General features: G+C 36.7%; 1 protein-coding gene across 14 annotated transcripts in view; it reads left to right on the top strand.

Annotated features, from left to right (window-relative positions):
* The window catches only part of LOC124146687 (echinoderm microtubule-associated protein-like 2), an 89,920-nt gene that overhangs the window by 42,799 nt on the left and 20,860 nt on the right, over positions 1-26,261 (top strand). For 7 of the 14 annotated variants that reach the window (XM_046517111.2, XM_046517108.2, XM_046517104.2 and 4 more), the window contains 8 exons: positions 3,625-3,768; positions 4,116-4,353; positions 6,212-6,238; positions 13,863-13,910; positions 17,160-17,185; positions 22,438-22,564; positions 23,341-23,490; positions 24,200-24,272. In XM_046517111.2, coding sequence (XP_046373067.2) covers positions 3,625-3,768; positions 4,116-4,353; positions 6,212-6,238; positions 13,863-13,910; positions 17,160-17,185; positions 22,438-22,564; positions 23,341-23,490; positions 24,200-24,272 — 833 coding nt within the window. Of the gene's footprint in view, positions 1-1,257; positions 1,383-3,624; positions 3,769-4,115; positions 4,354-6,211; positions 6,239-11,737; positions 12,278-13,862; positions 13,911-17,159; positions 17,186-22,437; positions 22,565-23,340; positions 23,491-24,199; positions 24,273-25,590; positions 25,609-26,261 lie in introns of those variants that run through there. The other 7 variants (XM_048403713.1, XM_046517113.2, XM_046517107.2 and 4 more) reach the window with 6 other exon arrangements.

Genomic DNA, 26,261 nt, shown 5'->3' with positions numbered 1-26,261 from the left:
AAGAAACAACATTGAAGTTATACACACACACACACACACACACACACACACACACACACACACACACACACACACACACACACACACTCACACAGATATAAATATATATTCCATAAAACAACATTAAACTTATATATTACATATATTTATTAAGAGTTCTATTTTGCAAGAAATTAAACCTTGTAACCATTGGTTAGATGCATTTTTCCAATTAGGTATGACTGTCATAAGTCTATGTTAAGGTATGGGAGTTACAATCACCGTAGCGCTAAGATCACTTTGTGCAATGGCACACAGGTAGTAACCTATTAGCAAAAAGGTTATGCTTGAAATGGTATGAAGACACGCTGAACTGCACATGTGCAGTGATCTCAAAAAGCATTAAATCTTTCCTAGGGGTAACTACAATAGCACACGAGAACAGAACAGTTTGTGACTGTTAACATTGGTATCCTTATAAGCATTTCATTTATCTTTCAGAGAGTATGTTTATTGGAATGAATACAGTACACCAAGTTGCCAGATTTAAGACTTTTCTCTCTGTCATTTGAACAGTTTTCTATTTTCTTTAGACTTACATCTAGTCTCAGAAATGAACATATTTTACAGAAAAAAACAGTTGTTGAATTATAGTTATAAAAAATAATCAAAAGGAGCCCAGAGACTTTCTTCATGTTCAGATACTGCAGTATTCTAGACTTGCCAAACATTATAGACTTGCATGGGCTGTATTGAATATATTGGTTTCATGGTCTGTATGACAGACTACATTTTCCATTTCATTCTGGAATATGAAATATAATGTTTTACAGTAGAATGAATCACAACTGATATTATCAGCAGCACTTCCCCCACTTAACACTTACACTTAGAGGTGGAGCATGTTATGAACACATAATAAGCCAGCTTTTTGATATACCTTTGAAGGAGATCAATATCTGTATCTACCGGTCTGCTAACCAGTCACACACTGAACACAGAGCACCTTTCAGTGGCACGCCGATCAGCTCTTCCTGTCCTTTCATTGTGTGGACCCACTCATTCAAACATTCAGGTTCAATTTTCCCACAAACAAGACAAAGTCGGGTGGTTGTGACATGACTCATTGGTTGTTCATTCTATGCTGACTAAAAGCTTCTATAACGCTTCATTCATACAGGTGCATTTGTATATCAGGGAGGTCAGAATGATAGTGAAATGCGTTGAAAAAAGCGAGCGTGTGGTTACATTTACATTGTGTGTTACATTTGTTATTTCACACTGATTGGTTTGTCATGTGAGGAACATTCTGTAATGTCGTAACTTATGCTGACATACCTGGTGTAAGGTTTTAAGGAATAAAATGGATGAGTGTTTTGGGAACAGCTTGGATGATATTACAGGTAGGTATATGTGTTTATACATGTCACTTGTCCAATCTTGAGAAATACTGTTACTTGCAGGGAGATATGGGGTTTACTAATTGAGAGATATTGTTTACACAGGGAGATATTGTGTTTACTCACTGAGAGATATTGTGTTTACATACTGAGAGATATGGGGTTCACACTCTAAGAAATATGGGGTTTAGTCACTGAGAGAAATGGGGTTTATATACTGAGAGACATGGGGTTTACACTGAGAGATATTGGGTTTACACACTGAGCGATATGGGGTTTACACACACTGAGAGATAGGGTTTAGTCACTGAGAGATATGGGGTTTAGTCCCTGAGAGATATGGGGTTTACACACTGAGAGATATAGGGTTTAGTCCCTGAGAGATATGGGGTTTACACACTGAGAGATATAGGGTTTAGTCACTGAGAGATATGGGGTTTACACACTGAGAGATATGGGGTTTAGTCACTGTGAGATATCGGGTTTAGTCACTGAGAGATATGGGGTTTAGTCACAGAGAGATATGGGATTTACTAGAAGTAGACTTTCGTTCCTTTCAAGGGCCTGTCATCATGGCTCCAGTACAATTACAATACTGTCCCGGTGTACAGCAACATATCGCAATGTTCACTGGAAAAACATATTGTATTTGTAATTTTACAAAGGGTGTTCCCAGGCCCCCTGATGTTTGCCAAGCTGAGTAATGACAGCTGTTAATACAACAAGCAGTGATGCATACCGTCAATGTTACCAGTTATTGATGTCATTGAAGCAAAAAAAAACGTCCCGCAGATAATACATGACACGATAGTGTGCAGTTATGAGGCTGCCATTTTGTAGAACAACACAGGTATCAGCATGTGGGTATTGATCTAAGACCAATTATGCAGATATATTCTTACGAATCTGAGTATCGGCAAGTATGAGATTGTTTTCTTGTACACGATACATTTACATTATGGGCATTTGGTGCTGTTTGAAGAAGAAAATACTTACAAAAAGAAGGTTTATATACCCTCCAACAACAGACTGATTGTTCAGCCAGGATATATTCAACTAAGCATTTTTACGCTAAATGTGTTTACGTTGTATTAAAGGTGGATTACGCTTGACGAAATAGACAGTCCAAGCAAATTTGATTCGAGTCATTCAAAAAACTACAATGTTCTTTGTTAATTTATGTGCTGTGATGCACAACAGTAGAATAATTAATGATTACCGGGTACCATTATTATGTACAGACAATATCCCTGTTTCACACATTGCACTGATTGCAGCATCTAGGCCTATACTAAAGTGGGCAGCAGACATTGCAGCATGGTCTTTCTGTAAACACACTGTGAGTCTGTTGTCAAATGATGGTTTGTTTGGGGTGTGCAATTTGATATTCAGATGGCGGGAAGGACATTTTTTGTGTATGCAAGTGCACCAAAAAGATACGACCCTTGTCATATTGGAACTTTGGGTCCTCGTTTTCTCATTCTTGTCACAAGAGACAGCTTATATGGAGACCTGAAGGTCAAGCTCTGCTACTTAGCTGACTGTGTGCCAGTGGACTGCCATGATGTTATTAAGCACAGTTATTCCAAATTATATGAATTTATTTTGAAGCAGTTATATTTGCATTTCACTTAAATTTGAAGCAGTTGAAAAATGAAATACAAAAACACTCAAAGGAGGTTTGAGTACCTTCCTACAACAGCCTGACTGATTGGTCAGCAGGGAGGATTTAACATTTTGTATATTTGTTTTTTGTTTAATGTCGCACTGAGCAATATTCCAGCTATGTGACAGCATTCTGTAAATAATCGAGTCTGGACCAGACAATCTAGTGATTGACATCATGAGCATCGAACCACGCAATTGGGATACAATAACATGCATCAACCAAATCAGTGAGTCTGACCAACCGATCCCATAGTCACCTATTACGACAAGCTTAGTCGCCTTTTACTCAAGCATTGGTTGCTGAAGACCTATTCTACCCCGGATCTTCATAGGTATGCTAGTCGTAGGAGTTGACTGAATTGAGGATCAGAGTCAGGCTCTTTCATTTAGATTGTGTGACATTATGCCATCATGGCGTTGATCGTTTGTCATGGTTTCAGTCACTGGTATACCTGGTCTATATATAGGCTGCCATGAAGTATCAAGTACATTGCTGACTTCAGCGTTAATAACGTCCATTCATCCACTGATGGTTTAGAAACTTGGTAACCTTGGTAACCTTGGCTTGGTGTTTCAGATGGTCTTCTCAGTCAGGAGCAGGAGGACCTGGTTGACCGAGTGGCCTACCTGGAGAAGAAGGTCACGCAACAGGGAGATGAGATCGTCTGTCTCAAGAGTGCCCTCGCTGATGTCATACGTAGAATCACTCAGTTGGAGTCAGGTAAGTTGATCAATTCAGCAATGAAGTTACCTGTGTGTTTATTAGTCCCTTTGTGTTCATAAGTCCTCGTTGGAGTCACACAAGTTGATGAACTCGTCTATCTCAAGATGCTTTGTCAAAGTTATCTGCAGACTTAATAAGTTCTAGTCTGGTAGATTGATGAAGTTGTCTCTTTAGAAGTACCCATGCTAAAGTCAGTCTGGCCTAAATTATCTTTAAGGTGTATTTAGATCAAAGGGAGACAACTCCTAACATCTAATTCTTGCAGTGAAGACTAAAAACACTGGGCCATAAAATACAGCAAACTAGTCAAAGGGAGATAACTCTTGCTCACCTGTTCATTTCAGCTCCCCCAAACCACATTCTACCGTCAAAGCCAACATTCAGATCACCTCGGAAATCTGCATCACATGAGAGGAAGAGTCACCTGAATCCCCTGGAGAATGTGAACCTCATCTCACATCGAAGTACAACCCCACCACAATCACGATCCTACCACTCATCCAGGAACTCAACCCCTCTCAAGAAATGGTCCTCTTTGTCAAACTCAGCAGATCTTTCCAATTCACAAATAACTCCAAACAAGTAAGTCGTTTCTCTGATGTCTCTCAATGTTATGCAAGGGAACAAGTAAAGTCGACTGGTACATGTGTTTACTCTACCCATAGTCAGCCTGGGTCAAACATCCGGACCATCTTGATGTTCTTTGCAGTGATTTTGATGGAATAACTGCCAAGAACAACTCAATTACCTCTTGTTGTAGATGTTGCACTGGCGTTGAAGTCTTTTGAATTATTCTCCTTTGTGTTTCTGCACTAGGCCGTAATAAATGAATTATTAGGTTTTAGTCCCCACCTCCCTTACTATCAAACCATATTTCATTGTGCCCAGGTTCTTACAGACCCGTGAAGATCCCGGGTAGAATAGTTCTTCAGCACCCCATTCTTGCCGTTAAAGGTGACTATCAGACTCGCTGACTTGGTTGATGCATGTCATCATATCCCAATTGCGTGGATCGATGCTCATGATGTCAATCACTGGATTGTCTGGTCCAGACTCCATTATTTACAGACTGCATTCATATAGCTGGAATATTGCTGTGTGCGGCATTAAACAAAAATTGGTATCCTTATAAGCATTTCATTTATCTTTTTATTGATTGTGTTTATTGGAATGAATACAGTACACCAAAGTTGCCAGATTTAAGACTTTTCTCTCTGTCATTTGAACAGTTTTCTATTTTCTTTAGACTTACATCTAGTCTCAGAAATGAACATATTTTACAGAAAAAAACAGTTGTTGAATTATAGTTATAAAAAATAATCAAAAGGAGCCCAGAGACTTTCTTCATGTTCAGATACTGCGGTATTCTAGACTTGCCAAACATTATAGACTTGCATGGGCTCCTCCTAGAAAATTATTGTGTTCCCCTTCTTTCCTACCTTGATCATCCAACCTTAACATTCACGCTTCACATGAATCACACCCATCAACAGTTAATGTCCACAGATGCCTTAAAGAGTTTGTTAAAAAAGTAAGACAAACAAATAAAATGACACCTGCCTCATATTTAATTATTTTTTTATGAAAATCTAATAATTGATTTATTGTGGCCTTAATGAAGTCTTACAGTTCTATTTACCCTGATGGCATATTGATAAATGTTGTAGGCTTTTGAAAGCATGCTACTTGTTCTACTGCATCATTGTATATGTGATGGTCTGACTTTTCTCATGTTAAAGAGACCGAGGTTTCCTAATATTTTGAAGTAATCTTTGCAAATCTTAAAGAAAACTAACTAAATCAGAATATTACAAACATTTCCAAATTCATGTGTGTATGTTGATGTGATCATGTAAATTGATCTCATTTCATTTCAATTTCCAAGCAAATATGGATGTACCAAGTGATTACATACACACATCATTTTAATAATTCTGGAAGCCTTTAGACCTTTAAATCTGTTGTTACTCCAATGAAAGCTATGTTGTAACAAATTGCAGCAATATTGTAGCCATTAACGGATAACAGCAGTGTTGTCATATCTAACAGAGAACAGCGACATTGTCATTGGTTATGCATGACAGCAATGTTGTTATCAGTTATAGATGACAGCAGTTTTGTCATCTGTCCTGGGTAACAGCAATGTTGTCATCAGTTACGGGTGACAGCAATGTTGTCATCAGTTACGGGTGACAGCAATGTTGTCATCAGTTACGGGTGACAGCAATGTTGTCATCAGTTACGGGTGACAGCAATGTTGTCATCAGTTACGGGTGACAACAATGTTGTCATCAGTTACGGGTGACAGCAATGTCGCCAGTGACAGACAACAGTAACAAGATTCAGTTGACCCTGATTGCTGCTTTGCACTCTGTATAATCTGTTCAATGTCACTCTCTGTGTTTTTGACTTTGCCTCATAATGCACACTTTGATTACAGGAGGCAGCTTCAAGCAAATGGTGACAGGTACATGCTTGTTGCACCTACATGCTTACATAGGAATGTGGGGGGCATCTCATAACTTCTCAGACTATTTTCAAATCATTATTCATTTAAATGATATAAAATCCAGCGTGGTTTAGGAAATAGTTGAGATTGTAATTAGATCATATCCTTTCTATAGAATGTTACTGTACTTGGGACTTGAAGTATTTTCGTTTCAATAAATGTCTACATTGTGATATTGCTTTACAAAGTCAGGTCTGTGACTGGTCTGAAATGTGAGTCATGGGATGATGTATAGACTTTTGTGAAATAAAATAGCTAACAATAGTCCCTATTTTTTTAATCAAATCGACTGAAAATGATGTGAAAAAAGGTCAGGATAGCAAGAATTGGTAATCATAGATATTTTAATGAAACATGCCCACTTTTACTGTCAAAAGCTGAATATTGGTTGTGGTATTTTGAGCTGTTATGATTTGCTGCCATCCTGCCTCACCTGTTATAAGCACTGTTCAGATGTCGTCCATGGATAGGCACCATGGTCTGGGTGCAATGTTACAAAATGTGCTTCGTCAGCGTTCTGTGTTGTCAAATTTGTAAAAGCAATCATTGTCTTTAATATACTTGATCATGTTCTCTCAAAATACTCTGAATCCTAAAGTTGTTGATCATTTTAACAGAAAAGTTATAACAGACATTCCTTGAAATTACACTTTTGACCTGGCTGATTATGTGTTATCATACCCATATCATACCCTTATCATACCTGTATCATATCATATCATACCTGTATCATACCCGTATCATACCTGTATCATACCCATATCATACCTGTACCATACCTGTATCATACCTTTTCATACTCATATCATACCTTTATCATACCTTTATCATACCCATATCATACCTGTATCATACCTGTATCATACCTGTATCATACCCGTATCATACCCGTATCGGGGGCACGGGTGGCCCAGTCGTCTAAGGTGCCGCGATTCGCTGTACAGAGTTGCGTCCCTTGGGCACGCCAGAAACCTGGGTTTGCCTCAATTATGTTTCTAGGTTTGTCAGCACCATACCCGTGCTCGTGGGTTTCACTGAAATGGTAAACATCTTAGACCTGCATCACTTCGGGCTTTCCTCCCACATGTAGCTGACACGCCGTGACATAACTGGAATAATGTTAAAAGCGACGTTAAACCCAACTCACTCACTCACTCATACCCGTATCATACCTGTATCCTACTCGGTTGTGTCTCAACCACTGCTTTTCCTGTCAGTTCCTGAAGGCTACAGTCCAATACCTGTAGTGATGGAACACTTAATGACAGTCATTGCCTGTTAACAAAACTTTAGTTAGCAAAATAGTGGTCTATGGCATGAGAAACAATCCATTGATGAACACACATTTAGCCAGGTCATACATCATGACCACCAGAACCATATTATTATAAGAAGTATGAGCCACTGAGGCATGTTCTGTCCCAGAAACCTCATTCATTAACTGCCTGTGAAGATAGAATAGGTCTTCAGCAACCCATCCGTGCCGTGAAAGGCGACTAACGGGATCCGGTGGCCAGGCGGCCAGGCTCGCTGACTTGGTTGATGCACGGACGTATATTCTATATACGTCTTTGGTTGATGCATGTCATCGTATCCAAATTGCATGGATCTATGCTCATGATATCAATCACTGGATTGTCAGGTCCAGACTTGATTATTTATAGACCGCCTTCATATACCTGGAATATTGCTGAGTGCGGCGTTAAACAACAAACCAACCAACCATCATTCATTGACATGTTATGTAATGCTAACATAGAAAAATCGCGTTGATGATAAATCACCATATTCGATATGGGATATAAAATGTATGCACCAAATGCTAACTGAGCACATTTTGAATGTGGTGTTGTGGAGGATGAGATGGTACAACAGCTACAGTAATGGCGTCACAAACACAATCACACTGCATGCAGGAGATGGTTAACACTGATTTCATGATGAAATATTTGACTTATGCTGTTAATGCATGTCTATACTGTTATTTCAACACTAAGAATTATGGTGACAATTAATTTTAGCTCATGTGATCCAAAGGATACAAACTTTGAAACCCTTCTTCGGATTTCCCCCATGGTAATATTACTGGAAAATTTCAATATAAATAATAGCAACATAAAACCATACTCCCTCACTCACTCATGACTTTATTTAGGAGATAAACCTACTGTGCTTTTCAATTTAAAGTCATTTTGTGTTTTGGCAGTGTGATACATTAGTTCATGAACCATGATCTGATACAAACATGTGTCAATACTTGAAACGTTTACTACCAATATGATATGTTCTACAACAAGAATAACACTAGCAACATAATACATACAGAAAAGATCAATTAATTCTCACTGTGTTTGACATTGATATCAAGGCCTCTGAAGTCCTGCAAAACATGACAGGCAACCAGGAAACAATAATTATAATCGGATAAATATTTGATTACCTTTTGCCATGAACATAATATGAAAAACATGAATTAGACTCCATGTTTATGCGAGGGTCAATGGAGTTGTGCCAGAAACTTATATTATGTTGTGCAGTAGATCTGTCTATGTCTCGTGTATTCCGAGTTGTGGATATGTATTTACTGAAACCGCATCAGTTTCTATTTCAGTAAATAAAGCCATTTGATCTGTGATTATATCATAAACTTTAATATAGGATTTGATGCTTGATAAAATGTTAAGTTAGTTTGTTTTTTGTCTTTTTGACTTAGGAAATTGAACATGATGCCATGTGCAAATGTATTTTAAGTGTTACATCAGAATGAGAATTATGCCTTACATACATTGGAATGAGAAATACTCATTAAAATGAGAGTTATGCATTGGAATGTGAAATTGATTAGGATGAGAATATAATTTAGAATGATAGTTATTGATAAAACAAGAATTATAAGTATGAGAACTGTACTTCGGAATGAGAATTGTAAAAGTGGATGACAGTAATTCATTGGAATCACAATTCTACATAAAGATGAGAATTTCTACATAAGGATGACAATACATTGCAATGAAATTCTACATAAGGATAAGATTTATACATAAAGATGACAATACATTGGAATAAAATTCTACATAAGGATGACAATAAATTGGAATTAAATTCTACATAAGGATGAGATTTATACATAAAGATGACAATACATTGGAATAAAATTCTATATAAGGATGAAAGTTATGCATAAGGATGACAATACATTGGACTAAAATTCTACATAAGGATGAGATTTATACATAAGGATGACAATACATTGCAATGAAATTCTACAGAAGGATGAGATTTATACACAAGGATGACAATACATTGCAATAAAATTCTACATAAAGATGAGATATATACATAAGGATGACAATACATTGGAATAAAATTCTACATAAGGATGAGATTTATACATAAGGATGACAATACTTTGCAATAAAATTCTACATAAGGATGAGATTTATACATAAGGTTGACAATACATTGGAATAAAATTCTACATAAGGATGAGATTTATACATAAGGATGACAATACATTGCAATGAAATTCTACATAAGGATGAGATTTATACATAAGGATGACAATACATTGCAATGAAATTCTACATAAGGATGAGGTTTATACATAAAGATGACGATACGTTGCAATGAAATTCTACATAAGGATGAGATTTATACACAAGGATGACAATACATTAGAATTATATTCTACATAAAGATGGGAATACATTGGGATGAGAATTTTGCAAAAGTATGACAATACATGTACATTGAAATGAAAATTCTACATAAGGATGAGAATTCTACATAAGGATGGGAATACATTGGAATGACAATTATTTTTTAGGATGACAATTATACGTAAGGATGACAATTATACATAAGGATGACAATTAAAGATAAGGATGAGAATTATACATAAGAACCAGCAGAGAGCAACCTAAACTTTGGAATATGTATACACATTAAATACAAATTACAGGCAAGACTTAATCACCAGTTTTCATCCGGATGATTAAGACCCACCACATTTTCAATGGAGAAAATCAAGTCTGTGTCTGTGTGATTTTCTGTGTTTGGTTCAATTGAAAATGTGGTGGGTTGTAATCATTGTGATGCCAATTATTGGCATTTGTGTATTGTTTGTAATTTGTGTGGCTATTTCTGTTTAAAATATGTACATATTTATTTGATTCTCCAACTTTGCTGTTCCATCTGTGTTCCTCGCTGGTTGGGGTGGTCGGGTAGCCTAGTGGTTAAAGCGTTCACATTTCATGCTGATCACCCGAGTTCGATTCCCCACATGGGCAATATGTGTGAAGCCTATTTCAGGTGTTCCCTGCCACGATATTGCTGGAATATTGCTAAAAGCAGCATAAGACCAAACTCACTCACTCCTTCCTCGTTGGCGGCTAATGCTACATGTATGTTGGTAATATATGCGATGACAGAGCATGTATACCATTCTTATTACAAATGGCTGTTGCTAATCATTTATGGCAGGAAAAAACCCACTTGGTAGTCTCTCATTAGAGACCATTAGCTAAATACTCAGCTGGGCGATGAGTGATATTTCAGTGATGTCGAAGATAATTGATATGGATTCCCATCAGAAATAGATGCACATATTTGTCCATTTCATACTTGTATATTCAGTTGTGACAATGGTGTAATTCCAGAGTAGTGAGAAATTCAATAAAAACAGAATTATCGTTTAGTGCTTATTCATCAGATTTTTTGCATTGTGTAGCATTTAAAAATAAGAATTATTGCAATACATGTATTGCAATTTTGTGCCTGCAAATGAATTATTATGATCAATTGATAAGTCAGTAGGTTAGGATTTGGAGATATATGGTAACAAAAAGATATTTCTCAATATGTTTCATCAATGTTTTAAGGACAATTTCGAACAAATTTGGCACAATGATCTACTTGCAAGTTAAAAAATGTCTAATTATGCAACATTTAAAGTTTCTATAAATTGTGACAACTATTTGAACCTCATTACCCAAAGGAAATATAAAATTGCTCTTTCTCGTTTACTTTTATTTGTCATGACCTGGAAGTTGAGCGTGGGCGTCACTTCAATATACCTAGAAAATGTAAACTTTGTAGCTTAAACTGCTTTGAAAATGAATTCCATTTTCTTTATGTGTGTCCAGCGTAGATACAGTAAGACAGACACAGTTTTATCTTCCTCCTAACATCCATAACGTTAGGAATTTTGATGTCATCGCCAAACTCTAACATCATTACAAAATATTTGTACTATGCACATGTGGAAAGAAATGAATGGTTAAATGCAATTCTGCCAGGACCATAATGTTTGTACACAAAGGCCTGAGTCCTAAAAGTACTGAAATAAATTGATTAATTGATAAGTCAGAATTGTATGATAAAGAGTGGATATTGCAAAATATATTTTTTTCTTTTCAAGAATAACTAATTTTGTTTAACTTTTCAAATGTAAATATTATCATAAAATAATTCAAATGTGACTTTTTTGATACTGTTACCATTTTGAAATGACGTGGACAGTTCTGATAAAGAGATGTGGTTATGGTGAGAAATACTTGGACATTCCTGGAGAGTTTTACACATGGCTGAGTAACAGCTGAGCCCCATAATATCTAACTGAGTACTTCAATATAACATAAATCTACTCAAAACAATAGAAATAAATCTTTTTTGATAACACAAAACCCTTACAGACAAAGACAATTAAAAAAATTAAGAAAAATAAAAAAATCAACATATTTTCCATTTTAATCTGTATCCTATTTGATAAGCCTTATAATGAAACTCCTGCCTGCTCTTCATCACTGAAAACAAGTCATGTGACAGCTCAATTGACCTTGACCCTGGAGAGTGTGCTTTAAATACCCAGGCCTGCCCAGCCTCAGTTCAGTTCACAGCAAGCAGTTGCATAGGGAAGTGGAAGGCAGGCTGCCAAAGTTTCTGAAGTTTAAAAAAAAAGTTGTCAAAGTTATTCGGGATAATGTCAAGCAGCAAGAGGTAGTATTGAAGAGGATCACAGCTCATACTGATGTGCATGTGTGACTTAGCATGCACTTCTCCATATAATGCTGAATGCTGGCATGCTTCTGTAAACTAATCATTCTGGTATATTATGTATCGAGTCATAGCTATTGCATATATCATACAGCTAATATGACTAATAGTTCCATGGGTCAAGTTGTAAACAATGCTGCATGGAGTGCAGGAGCTCTCATGCAGTAATGATAGAATATTGAAGCAAATTTTTGCATATAAAATTTTAGATAATTAGTAACAAATAACCATTGTCTTAATATTTAGTGTGTTTCCTGAATGAAAGTCCTCAAGTGTAAATTGTGAAGTTAAGAATAATAGTGAATCTGATTATTCAGAATGCATCGTAAATGAATTTTGAAATGCTGTTTATTTGTGAGCTAACTCTCTTTCAATGATTAGTGTCGTGTCATGTCATGTCATCATTATTCTAACTTTAGTTGTCATGAAAGATGCTTAACAAATATTTTGAAAAAACCTTTGTGTGGGATATGTCACACTCCTTGCATATGGCTTAGATTTCAGTTTCCTGTTACTGAGGAAACGCAATGACAAAATGTTTAAATATTGAGGAACCTCAACGGTTCATGTTTACAAAAATTTTCTTTCTGTGTTAAATACTCTGAATTATTGATGTGATGGTCATTCCTGCAAATACCTCTAAAGTTTTGATTATTTACTGCCATCGTATAGCTGGATGATGTGAGTGTGGAATTAAACAACAACAAACAAAACAATAACATAAAATATATCACAGTGATGTCTTCATTGTCATTCAACATTTGTACCAATGTTTTACCATCTCATCATTCAACAATTATACTAATGTTTTACCATCCCATCATTCAACATATATATATATACTCACCACTCAGTATATTCAACATGTATACCAATGTTGTACTATCTGATCATTCAGTTTATCCCAACACAGACACTACGTGACTAATGTTGTACCACCTCACCCCTTGTTGTTGTCACGGTGACTGGGAAAGGATATTGTTGATTATTGTTGATGTTATGTGTTTTATTCCCATACAGGCAATGTAACTAACCATGTGCAACACTGTGCAGCTGTGCGCTTCCTGCAGCCAATGGCGGTGCCGGTGCCCTATATCATATCATAATGTCTCATCTGTGAAGAAGTGAAATAAATTCTAAGTGGTTTGGCTACTGGGAAGTTGGATATATGATATATGATATAACAGTCCAGAACAGAGTTATCCTTATAGGCAGAAAAGAATATTCTGACATATCCTGATTTGGCCTTAAATGTTTTGGAATTTTTATGTGACTTGCAAAGAAACAGCAGTTTATTTCAGCAGTTTGGGGAATATCATGGGGTAATCCTACTTCTCTTTAAGTAACTCAGGGGGCGGTCTGTAGCCTAGTGGTTAAAGCGCTTGCTCATCACGCCGAAGATCCGGGTTCGAATCCCGACATGCAGATGGTGATCAGAGAGTCTGAATTGTTCACAAATGAGACATTTTGGTGAAAATAGTTGCAATAAATGAGCTAAGGTTTAAAAATGCTCCTGTTTCTTTTATAGACGTAGCATTTCCCACAGTAATCTGAATCCGCGCCCGGTGATGAAGGGGTAAAAGCATGTAGATTAAAGCTAGATATATTCACTAACGCCTTTCACTGCGGCTACTGGCTCTCTGCTTCTTCAACACAGGGAAGGATCGTGATGGTGCTGACAAGAAAAATTAATTGTTTTATGTCACTCATAAGTAAATATATCAAAATTAACATAATCAAATTTGACACTTTTTATATGAAGATAACGCTAAAAAAGTGTTTTTGGAAGGTCTTATTGCATTTATGAAAACCTTCTTTTTTTTTTAAAAGAAATGAGGACCTTGTGTATTGATGAATTCTGAAACATGATTCTTTTGATGAACTTATGTTTTTGAATTTACCACTCAATTTTTGATAAGGATAATAACATTGGATGATAAAATGATAGGGACATCTTTCAAACGTTAAGTGGTATATACATGAATTTAAAGATCTAACTCAGAAAACTTATATCTTTGTCATGCAAACAACTTCTTCAGAAAGCATCATTGTAATGGAAAATAAAGTATCTGTCATTGTCTTTGTTTTTTTCACTATACTGAAGCATTATGAAAACACAGTGCTAGTCACAAAACCATTTTACAGAAAAAAAGGATGATTTTTCTCAGATTTTCCATATTAATTTGTGTGTTGTGACTGGAAATAATTCCATCTCTTGCGTTACTAACATAAACTTTTTTAATTATGAATTTTAGCACTTTTTGTTATTATGTTATTGGTTTTAACTGAAATATTTAATCGAAGAATTCTACATGTAGACATGGTTAAGAAACATATTGTTCCTACTCAGCTTACAAAATATGAGAGATTAAAACAGCACCATATCCTTCCCTGTGTCATTAAGCTACTTTGCTTCTCTCACATCAAATATTTTGATGATACATTCTACTTGGGTGATTACATCCCAGGGTATAGTTGGATCTTCTCAGGGGCGGACTGCTGTAGTCTCTTCAAGGACTGTCTTTAGTAGGGATGGAGTCTGCAAGATTTATATTTTCAGGTTAATCAGTTGGTTCTTACAGTGTTGGTTCTTTCCTTTCACATACTTTTATGTTCGGTGCAGAGGACAAGATGATTTTTATTTTTGTTCTTGTAGGTTATCATGTTTTTAGACACACAAACACATCTCGTTTTCTGTTCTGCATGTGTACACACATATTAAATCCAAATTAAGTTTTGGATTTTACATCATTACGTCCTGAAACATACGCATGCCATTTATATGTTCTGTTGACAAATGAGTTTCGCTTTAACCAATAGTAAATTTATGGTCAATGAAAACTCAACATTCTAGTTTTCATTCCCTTGAACAAAAACTACATCCAGTTCATGATCTTTTGTTTTATTGGGATTTGTGGACCGATCATTTTGAACAGTTCACATCTATTGGTACTGGTAACTAAAATATTTGATTTAAATACATGTATCAGATCTCTATTTGAACTATTCATCCAACATTTACAAATTACAGCTAAATGGTTATAATGTGGTTATAGCCAGATCAACGTTTGTTTACATCAACATTTGTTCAAGCATGAGCATTTCAGCATGCCTTCGCTCACATCCATTCAGATCCTCTATCCATACGCACACAAAAAGCACAATTATGTTACGATTTTTCCACTGCATATATATATCGTTAAATTGTTTGCTTATTTTTATCTTTTATTTTATGTCATTATATTTTGTAGACTTATATTAATTGAACATGAATTCATTATTGTGTAACAAGCATCTACAGTAGTTGTTTACAATTTCATGTTGATCACTGGGTTAAGAGAAAAATGGTACGTAATTGGTTATGAAAATTTATCATCCAATGTAAATCTTGGAACAGATTTCAATGACAAACTAGCAACATGTGTTGACAAAGCATGAATATTAATCAATTGGTGTAACACTTACACAATGTACCTTGCCTATATCCTGGCAGCAGTTAGTCTAGACACCAAGCATTCCATCTAATGTGTAGCACGGTTTCTAGCTGGGTCTGGAACTATTACAGTTTAATGCATTAGTTATAATGCTCCATTAATTGGAAAATTAAAAGAATGGAACAGTATTTCACTGAAGAGGGTTAATCAAAGCCTATTTCTAAAAAACACCATGGAACTAATCTTGGTGTGGTTACCTCCCTTGACTATTTCAATCCATAACTGGGTTGGTTAGCTGGCCCATGTACTTGCCATGCTGAAGACCTGGGTTTGATTCTCCACATGAGTACAATGTGGCATACATTCTTGGTGGCCCTTTTCTTAATACTGTTGTGATATAGCTAAAAAAGTGTAAAACTCTACTCATTCGCACACCGAAACACCCCTCTTAGCCTACATTCTTGAGTTTGGATTTTGATGCGAACACAGGTTTAATAATGACAATATTGAGGCATCTTTGGTTACTTCACCAATGGGGTATTACACATGACCTAAATTGACACTTTCCGAAACCTTACTACTGTGATACGACTGGAACACTTTCAACAGCTGCATTGAGCCCCTATCAACCATTTTCTCCTAATCCTGGTACAGATTATGAAAACCTCTTGATATTTTACAACATTATTCTGCATTTTGTTTCTAGATTGATTTCATTCTATTTTTGTTGAAATAATCACAATAACAATGTTAGTATTGCTCTGCTAATGTTTGTACCTTCCTTGTTTGCTGTGCACTAACAAGGACAATAAACATAACATTAGCTTACACTCATACACAAATCTGCTAGATAGGAAGATCCATCTTTTTCTTGTGTCTTTGGGGCGGTCGGGTAGCCTAGTGGTTAAAGCGTTAGCTCGTCACGCCGAAGACCCGGGTTCGATTCCCGACATGGGTACAATGTGTGAAGCCCATTTCTGGTGTCCCCCGCTGTGATATTGCTGGAATATTGCTAAAAGCGGCGTAAAACCATACTCACTCACTCACTCACTCTTGTGTCTTTATTTTTCTGTCGAGCATTGTCTGAGAGAAGACCACAAACACCATCTCCATTGTCAATGTGTTCTTGTTCTGTATTTCATAAATGCCTTGTGTTCTAACTTTATCAGCACCTAATCCTTTGTAAAGTGCACACTATGACATTAATGCTACTGTGGTAAAGTCATGATCGTTAATATTCATCTGAAATGTCAGTGAAGCTATTAGTGATATCATATCGTTGGCATTTACGAGAATCGATCACATGATAATTTTTGTACATATTCATGTTATTAGGAACTTATGAAAGTCTACAATGGTATTTTTGCATAATTTTATTTTTAATTTTTCAGTTCTCGGGAGCCCGTTTGGAATACAGGTAAGGGTTTATGTCTTATCTTTTGGTTAAATTATATAAGTGGTTATTTGTTATAACATCACCAGTTAAACAGTTTTTCTGTCACATTTTCAAACTATTGTTTTTTACTGTATTATTGTACTCTGTTTTATATGTTTACATACACAAAAGTCATGGTTTGCAAGACAAATATGTGAACTGTTTTCAGAATGTTAACTTTCAAATGACAACTAGACATTCCTGTTTGAGATATGATGTTTTTGCATAGTCTGTATGTTTTGAAAATAGGTGTTTTTAATGTATTTAAGCTAAATGCAAAAGTAGATAAGTTTCTTTTGAAATTATGAACTAAGAATAAGCACATTTGTGTATGCATGCAAACACCGGCTCATGGATTCATGTCTTGCATCCATTGCTTGAAATATCTGAGTGGATTCAGTCTGCGCCTTTAACAAATGGCCTGAGTTAGGGAATATTGGGAAGGGCTGTAATAAGAAGTAAACACTTGTAAGACTTCGATGCATGGTCTACCCATGTCCCTGTTGGGGTCCCAGATCTGTGGCATATTTCATATGGTAGATCTTTCTATTGAACGTCCACAAACGTAATGAATAATGAAGCAGTATTTCACCTAGCCTTTGAAACAGTCATCATGACTCACTTAATAGTTCTTTAGAGTCATGAGCACATTTGAGATGGTCATGCATGAGTTGAATGAATGAATATTTGAATGCATGCGTTTAACATTTAGCTTACCAGATATTGGGAAAAAAATCATCACATGACCATTCCGTTGACTGAAAAATGTTACAATGAAAATATTGAATAAATACTAGTCCTGTAGTCAAGGCAAAACTGCCCAATAGTTAAGGTATCCTAAAGACTAGTAGAAATTGTTAAAGGTTTTGCTATATGTTATTATTAGGACTAGTGGACTGAAAATGTTAGTTTCTATCTTTGGAAAGTCAGGTCAAATATGCAGGAACCCTCTCATGAAGAACCCTGATGAAGGAGTTGAATTTTATAAAGATGTCAGTTATTTGTACAAGGATAGTGAGGCTTGACAAAGGGGTAGCAGAGTAAGAAAGAAAAATGAATGAAAATAATATTATTGTTGGAATGACACTCTGTGTATGTGACAAAACTTAGAGAATGTTGTCTTATGACAGTGGGATTGTACTCTCCTGCCTTAAATTAGACAGCCTTCCCCAGATTTGAGACCTAAGATATATCTAAATCCTAATAACAGCCCATTTCATGGGAGGGAGCAGCTTTAGAATATAGTACCACATCATCTAGTGAGGATGATCTCTCCCGTAGGTCACATGTCATGAAGACAAGGAGCAGTTTTTCCTGGGCGGACCCCGGTGTATCTATCAATAAGATATTACATTTTACATCATAGGGTATTAGACATGTTTGAAATGCTTGTGGTACTGTATTCCTAAGGTAGGCCATTAAGAGTAATATCTAATGTAAACAATGCTGAATAATATGGCTGGTGTGTTTTGGGCTCAGGCTGTGTGTGTGATATATACATATATGAATGATATATGTGTATGTGATATACGTGTGATATATGTGGAGGCATGTTACACAGTGTTACTTTATCTTCAGACTTGTGGTAGACTGTCACACCTGTTGATGTTTTATGTCGTTGTTATCTGTGTATATGTGTACCAAATCAATTTGTCCAAGGATGCATATTGATTTTGGTGGTTGTTCAGTACAAGACCACACAAGAGTTGTTCCCCTTTATGTAAAAGTTTCTCTCAGCTGTTGAAACAGTAATAGGTTCTGGCTGTGTTTACCTAGATTGTGTCTAAAAAGGTCCAAAATATTCCTCACATATCATCAGAATGATTTTTGAATAATCATATTTTTTGGGGGGTGGGGTGGGTGGAGAGACAGACTAGTGACACCCTCAGATTTGTGAACAAACTGGTGTTTTTCATGGAAGTGAGGGGTTAGTCTTTATATGAAAAACATGCAAATTTGAAGGCTGTGGTGGCTACATGTAATCTGCACCTGCAAATCAGGGCTTTGCTTTCTAGATATAATTTGCACATGCAAATCAGTGGGCCATGCTGTCAAGGTGCAATCTACATATACAAATCTTTGGGCTATCTAAATGTGTACTACATATGTAAATTAGCGGGTGGTGTGGCCTAGATTTGTTTATGGTGTTGTCCCTTTCATGGGCCAACAAGATGTATAACTTAGTGGACACTGCATGCAAGCTTTGATTTGGATGACTGGTCATGACTGACTCAGTCTTATAGGAAGGTGAGTGATTAATGCAGGAGAGATGAAAGCTATCATACTGTTATCAACATCTTTAGTTCCCCCATTACCTTGGTGATAAAATGAGAGATCTGATCCTTGTCTAAATACTGAAGAATACTTTCCAGTTCAGGTCTGATTTGTGAAAAGGTTCATGTGAACATTCATAATATGTGACAGTCATGTAATATGGTAATTTTGCCATTCTGGCTCAGGGTCCAATTTTGTTCAAGTGATAATTCCCCAATATATTAAATATTATAGGGTGCATGATGGCATTTGTTTACTGGTCAATGGCCAGTCCACAGGGGGATCTCAGACTTCCATAAGTTTAGGTTAGGGCTTGACCTTGTGACAGTCGTAGCAGTTAGATTGCTTTGTGGAATTACACCCTTGATGACACTGTAAGTAGTGACTGTGTTAGTAGAATGTTCTTATAAGTGTCTCATTAGGCCTTTGATGAAAGATCAGGGCCCAGGTTGTCGTTATACAAAACAACCTTAGCGCTATGACTGTCGTAAGTCTTTGTTGAGGTATGGGATTTAATCACCTTAGCGCTAAGATTGCTTTGTACAACGGCACCCGGGACCCATCCCTCAAAGTTATGTTAGTGCTACGCCTGTGGTAAGTCTTTTTGAGGTATGGGAGTTAAGTGACTATCACCTTAGCGCTAAGATAGCTTTGTACAACGGCACCCGGGACCAATCCCTCAAAGTTATGTTAGTGCTACGCCTGTGGTAAGTCTTTTTGAGGTATGGGAGTTAAGTGACTATCACCTTAGCGCTAAGATAGCTTTGTACAACGGCACCCGGGACCCATCCCACAAAGTTATGTTAGTGCTACGACTGTCGTAAGTCTTTGTTGAGGTATGGGAGTTAAATGACTATCACCTCAGCGCTAAGATAGCTTTGTACAACGGCACCCGGGACCAATCCCACAAAGTTATGTTAGTGCTACGACTGTCGTAAGTCTTTGTTGAGGTATGGGAGTTAAGTGACTATCACCTCAGTGCTAAGATAGCTTTGTCCAACGTCACCCGGCACCCATCCCTCAAAGTTATGTTAGTGCTACGACATGTTTAGTTAGGGATACAGTTATCGTACGTCAGTATAACCATGTGAAAGAATGGGAAGTAGTGTAGTCATAGTTCTAAGATTGCTGTGTGGAATGGAACCCTCTTACACGTTAAGTTAAGCATTAGAACTATGGTAAGTCGATGTTAAGACTATGTGAGTTACGACAAGTGTAGTGCCAATATCACTGTGGAACAGGGCCCAATGTGCTATATTACACTGAGGAATATGCACTCTGAGAAGAAACGTTTTTGCACTAATTCACACCATGAGTTATGTTTTCAGTATATCTTGCCATGAAAGGGTATCCTGGATTGTGTTCATTGTTTTTGTCATCTATATGTTTTAGTTACATTGTTTTCTTTTTGCAATTGCTAGCATTTGGTAAGTGTCTTCCTACCCAGACTGCTAGAATAACCTTCTTTTGCGTAATTATGTGTGTTTGTTTGGTTGGACTGTTCTTTCCTCTTCTGTAACACAAGAAACCTCTAGCGATAACAGGTTCTGTTGAGGGAGGTTGAAATACAACTCCAGCATGAGGGAAACAAGTGTGATGCTTAAGATGGTTTGGATTAGAAGATTTTGAATGGAATTTCGTCTTTATAGAACTTCTTCATTTGCTGCTTGAATTGTTATAAAAATGAAAATTAATTCTTGTTACCATGGTAACATAATGGTGAGTTTGAATGACTTTTGGTTGCACTAAGGATTGGTATTGAATACACTTGATTCATCTGGGGTGCTTTAGTATAAATCTGAAAAACTTGATAGCAAACTGATTCATACTTGTTCTTTAGTAATATCAATGGCAGTTAAGGGTGACATCCGCGATAGTACAATGAAAACTTATGTTTAGATTTCCTGATTTAAGTAGAGAAAACTTTCTTTCTGAAAATAATCAACTCATAATGCTTTTGAATACTGTTGAATACATGACGCTCTGAAGTAGCAAATACACCAGTTAAGATATTCTAATATTTAAGTCCATTTCTCTTAGTGGTACAACTGAATTCAGTGATATTAAAGGAATATTAGATGAAACATGTGGTTGGTTGGCTCAGTGGGTTGTGTCTTTGCTTGTCACACCAAAGTGCTGGGTTTGATTCCCTTCAAGGGTGCACTGGTTTTCACCTTCTGCCATAGTGTGGCTGTGAAGGCGCTAAAGTGGCATAACTCCAAACTCACTCACTCATGCAAAGGAGGAATGAGGAGATTTTAATGAGAAGATTTTAATGAGAACTAAAGAACTTAAGCAGGTTAAGATGTGAGAAGGATAACAGAGTTGCTGTGAAATACTGACACAGTTGGTAACATCAGTTGGGACTGCTGAATGCTGCACTCAATCAACCCTTAATTAAATGCATGCTTATGTGAATGAGATTTGTGAGTGGTTACAGTTGTTTAAGGTTTTATTCCTAATTCCAAAGCACATAAAGGAACTGGACATATTCTTATGAACATCATTTTCGTTGCCCAAATTCTATTAGAATGTTACCAGTGTAAAATGTAATGTCGGCTATGTTGTTATTATCTAAATGCATGTACACTCAATGGTAGTTAGCAATTTACCACATACAAGTATACATACATACAGTGTTAAAAAAAATCAAATGTTATGTCAAATTCATACTGTGTCCTATTGAAGTGGATGCTTTGCAGCTATTCTCGCTATATGTTTACACTTAATGTTATTTTGCTTGATGTATTATTTTTGAGGCAAAAATGGATTAATTTTGTTCAGTGTGTTTTCAGAGAAATGCTTTGGTCCTGTGCATAGTTAACAATATCATGCATGTAATATATATCATATAATGTGTGTGATAAATGTTTTAGCCTTGGTATGATAAGAATTCTAGGAGGTCAGTAAGCTTTGATATGACTGCTTGATGACTTGGTTATCTCCCTTGTGTGTTCCAGAGGAGGGATACTTAAAGATCTACATCCGTGGGCGGCCAATCACGCTGTACGCTCCCTCTGCTCTTACTGACTACAATCTGTCCAAGATAGGGGAAGCTCCATCAGAAACGCTGCAGGTGGAATGGGTGTATCCTTCTCTTGAATGGCTGATGTCTGACACCCTTTGACTTCTGGAGCAGATTTGGGTCTGATTCATTCCTAATGAGATTCTGGGGCAGAATAAGTCGAATGAACAAATTGCTTGTCCTACTCTGTGATCACTGATTGGATTCAAGGTCACAATAGGTCTGATGAAACCATGATGTGTCATACTCTGTGATCACTGATTGGATTCAAGGTCTCGATAGGTCCGATGAACCCATTATGTGTCAGAAGATGTGATCACTGTTTTGAGTTTTTGATGCAATAGGTCTGATGAAACCATTACGTGTCATACTCAGTGTCCCAGTGTAAGAGGCGACTATTGGGATCGGGTGGTCAGTCTCGCTGACTTGGTTGATGCATGTTGATGATATTAATCACTAGATTGTCTGGTCCAGACTCGATTTTTTACTGACCGCCGTCATATAGCTGGAATATTACTGAGTGCAGCGCTAAACAACAAACAAACCATTGTCCCAGTAGGTACTCAGCTCTTGAATCTTGTCATAATGGCAATTCAGTGGTTACAATGTTTCACCTGTCGGATTGTGTGTCTCCAAACCCTGATGTTTGGGATCATAGCTCAAGCATAGGGACATGAGTTATTTCATGCTGCTGTAATATTGCTGACTGCACTGCACACAACATTCACTCACTCACTCACTCACTCACTCACTCACTCACTCACACACATTGTAGTGGTAATGAAAATCCACAGTAATTTTTCTGTTCAAGGAATACTGTATTTCTTAACTGAACTAGCTATGGTTATCGAGGGCGAGATTGTCGTTCCAACTTGTACAACCTGCCGACAGGGGAACTTGTCTACTTCATCGCAGCAGTTGTGGTTCTCTACAATGTGGAAGAAAATATGCAACGCCACTACCTCGGACACAGCGATGATGTCAAGTGGTGAGAAGGGGAGGCTACTCATATATCAGCGTTTAAGTGAATCATTGATAATTCTGAATAAACATATTGCAACATTCTTAATTTATTCAAATATGATGCTCTAAGTGAATGCTTGGCGTTTATTATATTTGTGTTATTAGTCCATATATCTGAAGAAAAGATATTTTGGATATCACATTTTGCGTTTTGTGGTATCAGTGTAGTGTTTCAAAAACTTAAATTGTTAAAATTACTAGTTTGAATTTGCTGTTTTTATTGGCCATGCAAACTCCCATGCAAGACGGGAAAGGTTTACTTCCATGAAACAGACTATGACTGTCTAGCCTGCCTTATATTCACTATTCAGTCTTTGTCCCAGTGTTCCCTGTTTGTATTCTGTGGAAGAACAGGTCCGAGTAATATATACTTGTTGCAAGAGTTCACTAAAATTGAAGGGGATATCTGACCTTGTGACTTAATGTTATCATGCCTGAATAGTTTGAATGAAGGCTCATGCTTTCAGTCACTGGTTTATATGGTCCAGAGTATTTTCAGGCCAATGGAATATATCCGGAATACACACTCACTCACTCACTCACTCACTCACTCACTCACTCACTCACTCACTCACTCGAGTCCTAGTGGATAGAATAGTATTCATTTAATGTAGTGCTTGTTTGTCCACTGTCTCTCTCTTACTTACTCACTCACTCACTCACTGTCCTTCCAGTATCGCTGTTCACCCTGACAAGATCCGTATCGCGACTGGTCAAGTTGCCGGCCATGACAAGAAAGAAGGAAAAGTAAGTGTGACCAACTGACCATGCCCCTAGAGGCAGGGCCCGAACTGGATGCATGTACTACCTCTATCTATCCAGTCCCCAGTGTTCAAAATTAAGCATGAAACTCAAGGCGCCTTGGCATAACCCAAATGTTCTAATATGAGGAATCAGGGAGCCCCAGGGTTCAAATACCTAAGATGCCAAGGACACCCCTTTAGTTTTGAACACTGATTCTCTTATTATAACTGTACATACTCCAGAAATATGAACCCAATATACAAAAATTATCATATCAAAATTATATTAAATTGATTTAGTTAAAATGAATTATAAGTCATGATGTTAAGAGATATGATTATGTGTCATTTGTTGGCATAACTATAATAGCCTCAGAAAAAAGACGATATTTGTAAGATACAGAACCCACTTTTCATTTTCTTGTTCGTATTAAGAGTAACTACAGTGTCATGAATATTTATATTAATTATTATCATTATCATCCAGCTAATCAACTATTGTTGTGTTTGTTGGTGGAAGCCATTACCATGTTGTTGTTGAACCTCCCCACACTAATCTCATTGGCTCATAATATGCTTGATGGGGCTGAAGATTGGCATCTCAGTAAGCTTTTGTAACCATGGTAACAGTATAACTGGTTTCCACCCACGGCACCAATAATTTTTGTCTTCTTGTATATACATTGGGAAATATATTTAGTTTACCTAAACTATTGGTTCATGTCAGGTTCTGTCATGGCAGTTTGTCCTTTACATTTATATCTTTGACATCTCCTTTGCAAGCACGAGGCTGATGAAGCAGAAATGTTGCCACTCTGATGTCTCTAAAACGTGGTTACAGAATGTTTATCTTCTTTTGAACAATAATTATGATTTGGCAATTTCTGTAAAGTTTTAGACCAGTACAATTCAATTTTTTTAAATATTGCACGTTCATGACATCAAAATGTCTATTTTGTTATTTCTCATTATTGGGAAACCATTAGCCATCCAAACAGCAGCTGTGATCTCGTTAACTGAGAAAGAACATTCATGTTCCTGAGGCCTTGATATCAGTGTATGATTATATAAATATGCATTATTTCTATCACATTATGTGTGTTGCCTGCGTGTAATAAACACCCAAATTGGTTATTATGGTCATGGAAACTGGATACATGTATTCATATTAGAATATATACAGTGACCATGTGCTGACTCTCAATTTGAGAAACTGAATATATAGGAATTTGTTGTGATGTGGTTGAACTCATGAATTCTTAAGCTTGAACTTACTGAGTATGACTTGTCTTTTCTTTCAACAAATCTTGATGGGATTTCAGAACAGATTTTATGGAATGGTATCACTGCCTTTATAAGTTTGAATGTGAAACTAAGTCATTTGTATTGGTGTCGCCGTGTACCAAATTTGTCATTCTCTAATAATCAAGAGTTCAGTGTTGCAGTCAACATCAAGATTACCATCCTTTTTAAAGCTGATCAAACTATGATCGTCAATACATTAAGCAACAGATACATTTTATCCTGTATCTATGTAGGAATGACAGATTTGGTGGCCGATATTTTCCTTCAACCTGCCAAGCTTGACATTTTCTAAACAGCTGCAACAGCTGCAGGGACAATTATGCATTATATAAAAAAAAGTTTTTTAGCTGTTATGAGACTGTTATTAGGTGCTTTTTCATTTGTGATCCTTTTAAAATCTTCCCTGACATTTTCAAGTGTAGGACTTGTCATCCATTGGGGATTCTGGGTCAGAATAGGTCCCCTGCAACCTTTGCTTGTCATCCAGAGTGACAAAACTGATTGGGTGGTTAGGAGTTTGTTGATGGCGTGATTGTACTCTGATGGCGTGGATTGTTGATCATGATATCAATCATTGATCTGTCTAGTCCAGACTTGATTGTTTACAGGCTAGTGTCATATAGCTGGAATATTGCTGAGTGCGGCATTAAACAACAAACAAACATCAATGTTGTGGCTTGTGCAAGTT

This window comes from Haliotis rufescens, unplaced genomic scaffold (genome assembly GCF_023055435.1).
Source record: "Haliotis rufescens isolate VD_foot unplaced genomic scaffold, xgHalRufe1.0.p SCAF_3, whole genome shotgun sequence".
Lineage (NCBI taxonomy): Eukaryota > Metazoa > Mollusca > Gastropoda > Lepetellida > Haliotidae > Haliotis > Haliotis rufescens.
This window is presented reverse-complemented; position numbering and strand designations above follow the sequence as displayed.